Source organism: Macrobrachium rosenbergii, chromosome 3 (assembly GCF_040412425.1).
Source record: "Macrobrachium rosenbergii isolate ZJJX-2024 chromosome 3, ASM4041242v1, whole genome shotgun sequence".
Classification (NCBI taxonomy): domain Eukaryota; kingdom Metazoa; phylum Arthropoda; class Malacostraca; order Decapoda; family Palaemonidae; genus Macrobrachium; species Macrobrachium rosenbergii.
In genome coordinates, this window is record NC_089743.1 from 21,471,055 (window position 1) to 21,483,971 (window position 12,917).

General features: G+C 38.2%; 1 protein-coding gene across 1 annotated transcript; it reads left to right on the plus strand.

The window, feature by feature from the left end:
* Positions 1–252: 252 nt before the first annotated feature.
* On the plus strand, positions 253–678 carry LOC136850675 (uncharacterized). Its single transcript, XM_067124470.1, has one exon. The coding sequence runs from the start codon at positions 253–255 to the stop codon at positions 676–678; it is 426 nt and encodes a 141-aa protein (XP_066980571.1).
* Positions 679–12,917: the final 12,239 nt, after the last annotated feature.

Here is a 12,917-nt window from a genome sequence, read left to right on the forward strand (position 1 = left end):
TTTACGTTCTGAATAGTTTTGAGGGAAAGTGGGGGGACCTGGTTTTCCGACGAGGGAGTTTGCGACACAGCCATGGACGATGCGTATCCCAAAAGCCAGTAGCTGAGTAGTTTTGACGGCTGGGGATTTGCAGCCTCTGTGTAACTTTATTAGCTGGTAAACACGATTATCTTTATTACGGCAATCTCCACCATATTGTTGTCTTCTTTAGTCCATATAATATATACTTATATATGGCATTTTTTTGTAGAGATGGCGGCGGCAAACAAAGACAACTCTGTTAAGCATATAACTCGAAGAGGTCGGATCATTGGTGAGTGGGAGCGTGGTGTTCCAACACGAGATATTGCCGTGAGCGTTGGAGTGTCAACTCGCACAGTCCAAAGGTGGATATCAAGATGGCGGGAAGAGGGAACATTGTCAAATAGACCTAGGAGAGGACGCCCACGCATAACAACACGACAACAAGACGAACAAATCATTGCAGCATCCAGAGACGACCCCCTGAAAACCTCAGTAACTATCACGCAAGAATTGCATCTCTCGTGCACTCCACAGACAACCAGACAGCGACTGAGGGAGCATGGGATCAGGTGCCATGTTCCGGCGGTCAAAGAGGAGTTAAAGGAATGGCATCGTGACACTCGTCTGGGGTTTGCTCTGCAACATGTTGTTTAGGATATCGATGACTGGAAAAATGTAATCTTCAGTGATGAAACTTACTTTACCTCGATAGTCCAGAGCAATGCACGTCTGGCGACGCATCGGCACAAGATATGATGCTAGAAATATTCAGGAGAGAGCTAGGAGTGGGAGGTCGTCCTCGAAGTCGACCACGAGGTCGTCATCGAAGTCGACCTCGAGGTCGTCCTCGAAGACGACATCGAAGTCGTCCTCGAGGTCGTCCTTGAAGTCGACCTTGAGGTCGTCCTCGACGTCGACCTCGAGGTCGTGCTCGAAGTCGTCCTGGAAGCCGTCCTCGAGCTCGTCCTCGAAGTCGTCCTCGAGCTAGTCCTCGAAGCCGTCCTCGAGCTCGTCCTCGAAGACGTCCTTGAGGCCGTCCTCGAAGTCGTCCTCGAGGTCGTCCTTGAAGTCTTCCTGGAGCTCATCCTCGAGGTCATAATCGAAGTCGTCCTCGAAATCGACCTCGAGGTCGTCCTCGAAGTTAACCTCGAGGTTGTCCTTGATGTCGTCCTCGAAGTCTTCCTCGAGCTCATAATCGAAGTCGTCCTCGGGCTCGTCCTCGAAGTCGTCCTCGAAATCGACCTCGAGGTCGTCCTCGAAGTCAACCTCGAGGTCATCCTTGATGTCGTCCTCGAAGTCTTCCTCGAGCTCATAATCGAAGTCATCCTCGAGCTCGTCCTCGAAGTCGTCCTCGATGTCGACCTCGAGGTCGTCCTCGAGGACGTCCTCGAAGTCGTACTCGAGCCCATCCTCGAAGTCGTCCTCGAGCTCGTCCTCGAAGTCGTCCTCGAGCTCGTTCTCGATGTCGTCCTAAATGTCGTCCTCGAAGTCTTCCTCGAGCTCGTGGAGTGCTACTGCGCCTATACTCAGGGTTTTTACACAACACCCGAGCCGTTCGTGGGTGAACTAATTAGATAAAGTCTAGTATGGCTCTGGTGCTGTGTAAAACCCTGAGTATAGGTGCAGTAGCACTCCACGACCCCGATAATGCAACACTTTTATGAGATTTCATGGCTGAACCGATAAGATCACTAACTGGTATTCTGATGTTTAAGGGTTTGAGCCTCGAGGGGGAAGATTATTTTTCCAAAATCGTCATTGGCAAAAGTTATGGTGATTATGGATATCAGTTTCCCTAATTTGAGAGTAAAAACCGTTGAAATATGCTGCATCAAATATAACCAAAAAGTAGCTTCGTTCTTTGCAAACTGAATGGAGAACAGAACCATAATAGCAGATGGCCGAACCGTCCCAAATAGCCACCACTTGAGACATAGTTATCAACAATAGTATGATTAATCTCAGGTGTTCATAATCAGGGGTGCTCGCTCCTCTATGGGATGTAAGGCCGATTCCTAGGGGACCTTCCAGACGAACAAAATAACGCCAGAAGCCAAGAAATACTCGTAAAAATTCTGGTAACACTTCAACAGAAGTTGTGTGACAGGGATATTTTTATTTCCTCGCTACTGGCGTCATTTTGTTGACTATCAGATATAGTAACCATGTTTTCTCCCAGACACTTGTCCGTTCGTCTAGAAGGTGCCTAACTGGTGTGAGGATGAATATGAATAATTAAGACAAATATATATTTCTTTATATGCATATTACTTTTTTTTCTCAAAACGAAAATAGTAATAACGCTAGGTTTGTCAATGAAAAAAAAAATTATCAATACACATCACATCAATTATGTTTCTTAACATTTCTTTAATATTTTTTTTTTCCTATTTTCCAATTTTGAGGGTGCGATAACGGATTGCTGATTTGGAAAGGGTGCACACTAAAGAGAGAGAGAGAGAGAGAGAGAGAGAGAGAGAGAGAGAGAGAGAGAGAGAGAGAGAGAGAGAGAGAGAGAGAGCCATTTTATTCTTTTAATAAAGGTAATCGCATATTGTTTTGAAAGTAATCACCAAGAAATTTCATGACCTTGTTTTATTTTAATTTCGTATCATATTTATAAGAAAAATCCTTAAATATTGATGAAACTGGCTATTCATATCAATATTGTCCTAAACAGCCATTTAACTACGTCCTGGTAGTTGGAACGCAAAACATCTTTCAGGGCAAAAGGGGCATTCTCTCTCCAGCCAGGTCTGGTGAGGCGACATCGGTTTCTTTGGTGGGTGTACACAATTAATCTTATTCACTGGTGGTCAATATATGAAACACTGTTTTAAAAAAAAAAAATAAATAAAAAAATTTATTTTTAAATTCAAAATTAACAACTAGAATTCACAACCTGAAAAGATTTACTATTACTTGAAAACATTGCAAAATTTTACTAATTCTTAAGTTAAGTTACAAAGGTTAATTTGTCAAGCAATTAAATCAATCAAGCAAAATTTAAACTATCAAGAAAATCTTAGTTAATGAAAATTAAATCAAGTATGCAATGTTAAATTATAAAGAAATATTTAAAATGCTAAGTAAATAAATGTTAAATCACCAGTATATAAAATGTGAAAAATTAAGATTCCAAACACAAGAACACACAAAAATACAACAATAATTTCATTAAGGCAAAAATGTCTCAATATACCTTATTATACCATGGTGACAATAAGTAAAATTCACTTTACCTTACACAAGCTTGTGAAAAGTTTTGCAAAATCACCTGAAATGCAGCTGCTTGAGATTCACAAAACACACTTTTCCTACATTCAGACCTTAAAAGCTAAGATTAATACTAGTGACCACACAAATATTTTAAGTTAATAATTTCTCTCTTTTGAAGAGAGAGAGAGAGAGAGAGAGAGAGAGAGAGAGAGAGAGAGAGAGAGAGAGAGAGAGAGAGAGGGGGCACTACACGAACGGTCTCTGAAAGCAGAATGAATAAATTTTAGGATTTCAGCAAGAAATGAAAGTCAGAGGATGTCATTATCAGAGCAAAAGGTTTTCGGGTCCAAACACCCCATTAAAACAATACGTGATCAGAGCAATGCAATCTTACAAAACTTGATGTAATCGATCGAGATGTGTGCATTTACCCTCAACAGTGCATACGTGACTCAAGCAGAAAATCGTATGAGGCAAAGCTCTTAACGAAATCTCAACACGATCAAAACAGACAGCAGCCGGCTGGTCACAAACGGCACGCTTTCAAAACAAGATGAAGAACCAAAGTTGGTTTTCAAAACAGTACATGAAACACTGCAAAATCACTAGTCTTTTCTTGTATGAGACAAAACCCTATACGACTCAATTGCCATTCCCTCTCTTGTTAACGCTTTATCTTTTGCGACGACAACTGAACCAAAACAAGACATACAAAATCGCGAGTACAGAACACTTGTTGCTGGGGGACAAAATGTGAGATCACTTACTACGTTATTGCTAAAATGTACCAATTCTAAGTTACGGTGTTAGGTTATCCAAATCACTAACTCTTTTGAGATCTGACATTACACTACATATGATATTTCAATAATTATTATTATTAGACAGAAGACATTATAACTAGAATAGTAAACGTATCAAAACCATGGAAGGCTATACATATTACAAATATCAAAATATCATATATATATATATATATATATATATATATATATATATATATATATATATATATATATATATATATATATATATATATATATATATATATATATATATATATATATATATATATATATATATATATATATATATGTTACAGGAATATGCAAAAATCAGGGATTTCACGAAATCCCTAGGGAATATGTGAAATGACCAATTCGCCTAGGAACATTTGATCCCCGACGGCTAGTACTAATGATGGCGAAACAGTGATTCATCTACACTGTTTTGCTGTGTTTATTACTAGGCCGTGGGGATCAAATGCACGTTTTATTTCTGTAACACACACACACACTATATATATATATATATATATATATATATATATATATATATATATATATATATATATATATATATATATATATATATATATATATATATATATATATATATATATATATATATATATATATATATATTATATATATATATATTGTGCGTCTTGGCTGATCAGTTTATTACTTGATTTACGTAATCTTTACACAGCCCTGCATGCCAAGGACGCACGTAACCTGTCACTTGAAGCTACGAATTAACCTCAAAGACAGTCGTTATATTAACCAACGGTCGCCAGTTAAGGGTAATTAACCTTAACAAAGAATATTCAATGAATAAAGACTTTACGATAAACGTCGCCAACTTCGGACGCAGGCAATCTCTACTCGTTAAGATGGTGGTGAAACACAACGGCTCTTCCAAACAATGGATTCGAGGCACAAAGAATGCAAAAGAATTAAAATGACTTGCTTCCCCTAATCCCTAGTCTTACTGGAATAAATTGGATGAAGCTAAACAATATAATAATTTGGCTTAATCTAGACTTCGTAAAAGCGTCTACCGTAAATGGTGGCTGGAGAATGAAACAAGGAAACTGAAATACAGTGGAAGATAAAGTACTTCGACGAAGGATGAACTACAATTCCAGACTTACCGTTATACGAATGTTGTTACGCATCAACTGTCGAGCGGAAGTTCTGGGTTTGATTCGCCACTTCACTTAGTACATAGACAAAAGACGGAGAGACCAAAAAAAGACGTCTGCTCTCCGCGATAGTTTAAGTCTCTCTCTCTTGTCTGACCAGTGCTGGGTCAAAGCAGGGTAGCACGTCATATGCCCTCAGGGTCTGAAATTTTGTCAACACATCCGTCGAGTAGAACAGGTAGAAAAAGCTTTAAGACCACCTATCTTAAGGTCGGATATGGAAATTTTTCTTATGGGGTTAAATACCTAATGCTACTGGGCTTTTTGCTACAACGGACGTTGAAGTTTGAACTGAAGACGCTCCTAATGCGGGACAAAAGGCTGTTCCCTGTCTTGGCCAGACAAATGTTACGAGGGCGAACAACAGTAATATTTTTAAAAATATATGTATATATATATGTATGTATGTATGTATGTATGTATATGTGTATGTATATGTATATGTATATGTATATGTATTTATGTAATGGGGGATTATGGATTGTGTGAAGCTGAGAATGCTTGGTTAAGTGAATGTTGAGGTTGTAAGGACAGTTATGAAGTTTGGAGAAGGAAGGGCACCAGGTGATGGGAGGATTACAAGTTAGTGAGATCCTGTGGTACTGTGGTGATAGTGTTAATGAGCCGATGGCCACTGGTTGTAAAGTATGCCGGGCCGAAGCTAAGGTTCCGAGGGAATAAGTGAGAGGAATGATTGTGCCATTGCGCAAAGGTAAAGGTGATAAGGACTTTGAATATTTTATTTGCCTCAAGAAATTTTCACCGTTTTCGGCGTAACTATTTTATCGTTTAATTTTAAGGTACTTTAACATAAACACTTAAGTACAAGCAAAGCTGAATTTAAGGACAGTTTTAATTTTTAGATTTTTGTTTTTTACATTTTGTTAATTTTCTTTTCGTTGAGTCTGTTTTTCAAATGGTAAAATTTCAGATTCCCTGATTGCATAATTTTCGGCCTTGCTTTTCGCTGCAATTATTTAGTCAGTAGTTGGGTATTTTCAGATATCTTCAGTCCTTACCTAATCTCTTCCCTGTGGCAGTTTGTTCGACTTTTTCCTACTAAAAAGAGAGGGAATTCATTTCAGGTATTGTATTAACTATCTTTTCTTTATGTTGATTTTGATGGTTTTTTCTTTACTCTCATCTCTGATTTATTTCTGAGTTTACTCCTATTGTATTCTTGTATATATTGTACTATAATTCATTATTATATTTCTGTGTGAATCCAGTAGGTATCACTCTGTTGTGCTCAGTTATATCCTTCACTTAATTTCTTTTTTATTAACTGAAATAACTTTTTTTTTATTCAAGATAAAAAGAACTGATCTATAGAATTGCTGTGTATTTCCGAGATAAAGAAAAAATACTTAACAGAAACATAAGTGCATTAAGAGTCTTCGTACGAGTTACAAAAGAATGCTATGATAATGATGGCAAATTCGCTACTATCGAAAGTGTTTCCTCCATTAGCCACAAGCACTTTTATGTCAAGGCCCTGAAAGGGGTTCGATGATTACGATTCTTTCTTGCTTCACTTTACCCACATTGATTATAGAATTTGTTACATTCGTAAAAAACGATATTACCTTCTAATAAGTTTTATTTATACTAACACCTTTTATCGAAGTGTACCGTGTGGAAAAAATCTTTTGCAATCTTGTCTTCTTATTTAGGTAAAATTTATTGCATCTATCGGATACTTATGTAGACACGTGTGTGTGGATGTACACACAAATATATTTATATATATATATATATATATATATATATATATATATATATATATATATATATATATATATATATATTAGCAAAATCCTAAACGCAAATCAACTAACTGTACCCAGGTTTCCCTGAATAAATGTCACTTCCATTTCATTAGCGAACACGACCACAAGATCGCTAGCACTGACACCCAGAGCCATGTGACCGAGTGTATTTAACGGAGTGTTTATGCTCGAAGAGGAGGAATGCTCGTTTCCATCCTGGAGGAAGACCAGGAGGAGTCCAGAAGGACGGCGCAGCATCATAACGCAGATGAGGATTAATGAAGCAGAGGGAAGTTGGTGTCGGGGCCCACGCCCACGCCCAGGACACTCCAATACCTAAAGTGGACGTATATTGCCCATCTGTTACAAAGGGCGTTGTCGGATAACAGCTTTTATAAGTTGACTCTTTGTTCCTTTGTGGAAACACTGGCTCCAACAATTGACGCGTTTGATTGCATCCATTTCTTTGTGAATTGTCTTATCGCAGGCTTTGGATGACACATTATTGCGTTGGTTTTGTCAGGAATTTGCGATACTTTTTATACTCTGCTAAATTAGTTATTTTAATCCAGACAGTCAAGCGTCAATATTATATTCTATTTTTATCTCTTTAGCGAGTATTTTCCGGTAGGGTTATGTTACTGTTAGGGGCTTTCAGTATTTTTATTGCTGTTATCAAGAACATATCCCTTATGACGCCCAAATAGTTTTCAAGGAATGCTTTTCTGACCATCCATTTTTTTTGTATGAATGCTCACATGCCGTGATTCAACTTTAGAAGAGTTGATGTTAAAAGAGTTGTTATGCCGAAGAGTAACGGTAGGGTGATGTCGACTGCGAATTTCATATATTTTTGTCGAGTTTACGCGACAGTGTTATTAATGTGTAATCATCCAATATAGATATGTGAGTTCAGTATTCGACTGCATCGCCATTTATTGCTGTTATTTGTCTTTTTGTTTGGGACACACAAACCAATGCGCATTATTCTTTTTCATTCTTGGCTACAGAATTTTATTGAAATTATTCATATATTTTTATTATTTTTCCATAAAAATCTTTATACTTTATTGTTCTGAGCTTTTGGAGGACTGCTTGACAAGCTTATTGCAAGTGAACAAAGAACACTGCGACGGTTTTTGTGTCCATCCACCGATAATGCGTCGCTGTAAAATGGATGTTGCTTTTATGAGAAATTATATGTTAGAAGCACAAGAAATGGATTCCTTATAGTTGTGAAACAATAAACGCTGTCATTCTCACTCACTACATGGGTATGTTGCACTTTCGACACTTAGGCAATAGTGATTGAGTATACAGTACGTTTAGATCTGATGAATTGATTTTTTCTTTTACTCCTAAGCAAATGTGATCTTGTTATGCGACTATATGGAACTAGCGAATATCATAATTCATTTTATTCCGAGTTCCAGAAGCTCTCTCTCTCTCTCTCTCTCTCTCTCTCTCTCTCTCTCTCTCTCTCTCTCTCTCTGCATTTTGCCCTATGATTGCTTGTGTGTAATTGTTTGTGTGTCACGTAATGTATCATAATTATTATGGCATTAACCTTCATTAATTGGCATCAAACTAAGTGATCATTTTTAATAATATACTGTAAAGTATGCCTGTAATTATTTCCGACGTTTTTCTCCTTTCTTTCGTTACTATCATGTCTCCTACTCCCTTACAAAACGTTACTACGTTTATAAAGCCACTACCATTGCACTCAACCCTCCTCTCAACACAAGTAAACCTACTCCTGCGCAACGCTTTCCCCGACAAACCTCCGCGATTCATCCCTTATTCTGAACCCCATTCATGCTCCCAAATTTCCTTGAGAAAACTCGACATTCCCCCAGCAGCTGTACTTGCCCCGTACGTATCTGTCTGTTCCTTATATATTTAGCAATAGTTCCTCATTGGACGGGTCGGTATCGTTCTCGGATAGCACTCTGCTGGGTCCGCGTTCTATTCTCCGACCAGCCAATGAAGAATTAGAGGAATTTACCTCTGGCGATAGAAATTCATTTCTCGGTGTAATGTGGTTCGGATTCCACAATAAGTTGTAGGTCCCGTTGCTAGGTAACCAATTGGTTCTTAGCCACGTAAAATAAGTCTAATCATTCGGGCCAGCCCTAGGAGAACTGTTAATCAACGCAGTGGTCTGGTTAAACTAAGGTATACTTAGCTTATATATATATATATATATATATATATATATATATATATATATATATATATATATATATATATATATATATATATTTTTAGCCGAGTTCTAGAGAATTATTCCCTAGACTTCGCTTTAGCCTCTGCCCCGTAGACACCCACTGTCCACATCTCATAATCCCACTTCCCTAACGCTTCCACTAGGTACCTAAATACAAACAATTTTGAACCACTTTCACCGCATTATCTCCGCGTCTTTTCACTTCACTGATTCCCTCTACCTCTTTAATTCATCTGCACCTACCTTAGCTCATCCTCACCTGTCCCGTCCTTTCCTTCCCATCCTCTTATTTGTCTCCCGCAATTATCCCCGTTACCTTACGTAACTCGCTTCCTCTAAATTCCATCAAACAATCCATCCTCAGTGCATCATCGAGTGTCCTTGATGAGATGCGCAGTTCATCATTCAGTGTCCTTGATGAGATATGTAATCCATCATCCAGTGTCCTTGATGAGATATGTAATCCATCATCCAGTGTCCTTGATGAGATATGTAATCCATCATCCAGTGTCCTTGATGAGATGTGTAATCCATCATCCAGTGTCCTTGATGAGATATGTCATCCATAATCCAGTGTCCTTGATGAGATATGCATTCATCATCCAGTGTCCTTGATGAGATATGTAATCTATAATCCAGTGTCCTTGATCAGATATGCATTCATCATCCAGTGTCCTTGATGAGATATGTAATCCATAATCCAGTGTCCTTGATGAGATATGCATTCATCATCCAGTGTCCTTGATGAGATATGTAATCCATAATCCAGTGTCCTTGATGAGATATGCAATTCATCATCCAGTGTCTTTGCATCCCATCACTCATATGCTATTTAACTAATACCTTACTTTCCCAGTAACTTGTCTCCCACCTCCCTTGTACCCGATCCATCATTTCCCACGCCAGTCACCCTCTCTCTCTTGGAACCTAACTCCCCTCACCCCCAAACCCCGCCCAGCCTTACATAACGACTCACCTTTACCTACCTTACAACGCACCCCACCTGGATCACCCTCACCCTAATAGATCATCCACCCCCTCCCTCCTTCCCACCATGTAATCAGCATTGTGTCATCTTTGATGAAAATGGTTCGTATCTCGTGGCTTAGGAGCTGTGCAAGGCTGCAGTTTCCTTTTCAACGCGTCAATCGGATTTTTTTGGGTCACGAGGTCATGATATTTCATCCTGTGTCGCCTTCGATGTACTGGCGATGAGGTCTTAACGTTCAAATTGACTTAGGTCCTTTTTTAACATTTTCCTACCTATTCCTCTTAATAAGCACCCTATATTTTATTTGTATATGTATTTACCGTTTTATTGTATGTATTCGTTGTGTAAGAGCGAGCACGCACATGCTCATGGTAATTTAGTATGAATAATTATTCCTCACTCTTCTTTTCGATAATATTTATATTTGTATTTCACTTTGTGTCCACTTTTTCTTAGCTAAGTTTTCCTTTAATTTCCAATAGCAGTGTATTGTGTAAAGCTTACGAGGCACGTTAGAGAGAGAGAGAGAGAGAGAGAGAGAGAGAGAGAGAGAGAGAGAGAGAGAGAGAGAGAGAGAGAAATATAATTAATAACTGATGAATGTTTTTGCCCTTTAAAGTCAGGATTATCTTTTCGAGGTCATTCCTTTTTAATTATGGAGTAATGGTGTGCAGTGTGGCGGAGAGGTGTTCGCGCAAGTTAGTTTTTTTTATCATCCGCAACCCCCTCCCCCCCCCCCCACTTCAACCACGGCAGTGACCGTACATTCGACGAAACAGTCGGTACGAAATTCATTGCTTAATTCAGATGTCGGTAAATTTCACGATAAATACCCAGATCATTCCGTTTCTGCCCGAGGTTTGAACTCGGTATCTCTCATTCAGCTTCAAAGCTTCAGTGAGAAAGAGAATGAAAAGAGAATTGCTCCAGACAGTTTTAGCCCAATAAAGCAAATTTGCTTTCCTTTAGAAAGTTGGTTGGCACGTTTGTTGTTATTTATAGATCTCTTCCTCTTCGTTGTCTGTTTAATTTTCATTATCCTTTTCGTTCCTGGAAGACTTTTTCAGTTTCCGGATATTATAAAAACTTTCTGCCTGTTTAATTCTCAATATCAATTCATATTTCTGCGCGGTTCTCATAATTACTGAAAAAGGATTATGAAAACATGTAAATGCACGGAGATATTTATGTTAATATTCCTGAGTGAATTGAGGTGAATTCAGCGTCGCGGCTTGCTGTTGACATTATTCTATTTCCAAAGTGACTCATTTACATATTTGATGATTAGATAGCAGGGTCTAAGGGGAGGGGAGCCTCAGGAGGGGACTGGGAGGGAAGGATCCTTGGGCTTGGGGAGTGAAGGGTGGTCGGAGGGAGATGAGGAGGCCTATCAGATACAAGAGTCCTACCAGTTCATGGCAATTAGTAAATGCTCATTAAATGTAAATTAGCCTAATTTAATTAAATGCAGCGTAAAGTGGGTCGTACTGATGGCCATATGTACCGGAATTTGCATATAATAGATGCTGTTGTGTTTATTGCCGTTTTCACAGTCGCTGGATCCATTGCAGGGTTGTTTGGATGGAGATCCAATATCCTTCACCACGTCAGTAGTCAGAAGGATTACTCTAGGGCACTTTATCATTTGAAGTGATTATTCTTGAGTATCACGTCATTCATATGAATTATTCTCTAGTGTTCCGTTATGCAAAGGACCGTGCCTTTATTTAAATTATTTATGCTTGAGTTTGACATAATTCAAAGGAATTATCACTGAACATTACATTATTCAAAACAATTATTTTTGAGCACACTTTTATTCAAGGAAATTATCCTCGAGTTTCGGATAATCTGAAGAAGTTATTCTCCCAGATTACATTATCCGAAGGTGCTGTTCACGAGCATGTCTCTATTCAGGGGAATATATAATTCTTGATTTCACGTAAATCAAGAAATTTTCCTCAGGTGTTACAGTATTTGAAAGGAATACTCCTGGACATTACTTTATTTACTAAAAATTATTTTTAGCTATTACTGGCTTTCTGTCAGCACTGGTTCTCGCTTTTACGAGGAGCCATTGAGATTATTACTTGACCTCTATTAGTGTTGCAACGTATTCCAAGTATGACCTTATTAAGGGGAATATTTTCATGAGAGTAATGATGCTGAACGAATACGTACATTTTTACTATTGTATTTAAAGGACCTATATATTATCAAATGTTACCATATTCAAAGCAGTTATCAGTTCCTAAGAGTATTCACAACAAAGGAAATTATATGTTCTTACACTGTAGTATTTAGTAGTCACCTTCCATCTGTGCATGATAATTATGATTTTTGTAACCAGCCTTCAGTGAATAATTGTTATACAAATGTTCCTATTATCACAGCCCTTAATTTTCTGTCATCATCCCAATTTGTATATCAACGCTTTAGGGGCATATTTTTTTTTCAGTACAGGTTTTCAGGTACTCATTATCATTCGGGTTTCTTTTTAGGTATTGCGACACGCAAAAATCGCCTCTGTCATGTAGGATTTTAAGGCACAAATTTCTGTTTTGAAAGCATGTACTGTTTTTCTTTTTTGTATGAAAGTGGAAATAGTGGGGACATCATACTCATTATATCATTAGCTGTTAATGTGTCGCCCATGTTTATTGCTTTGTTTTCGATACCGCAATCATTATCCCATTT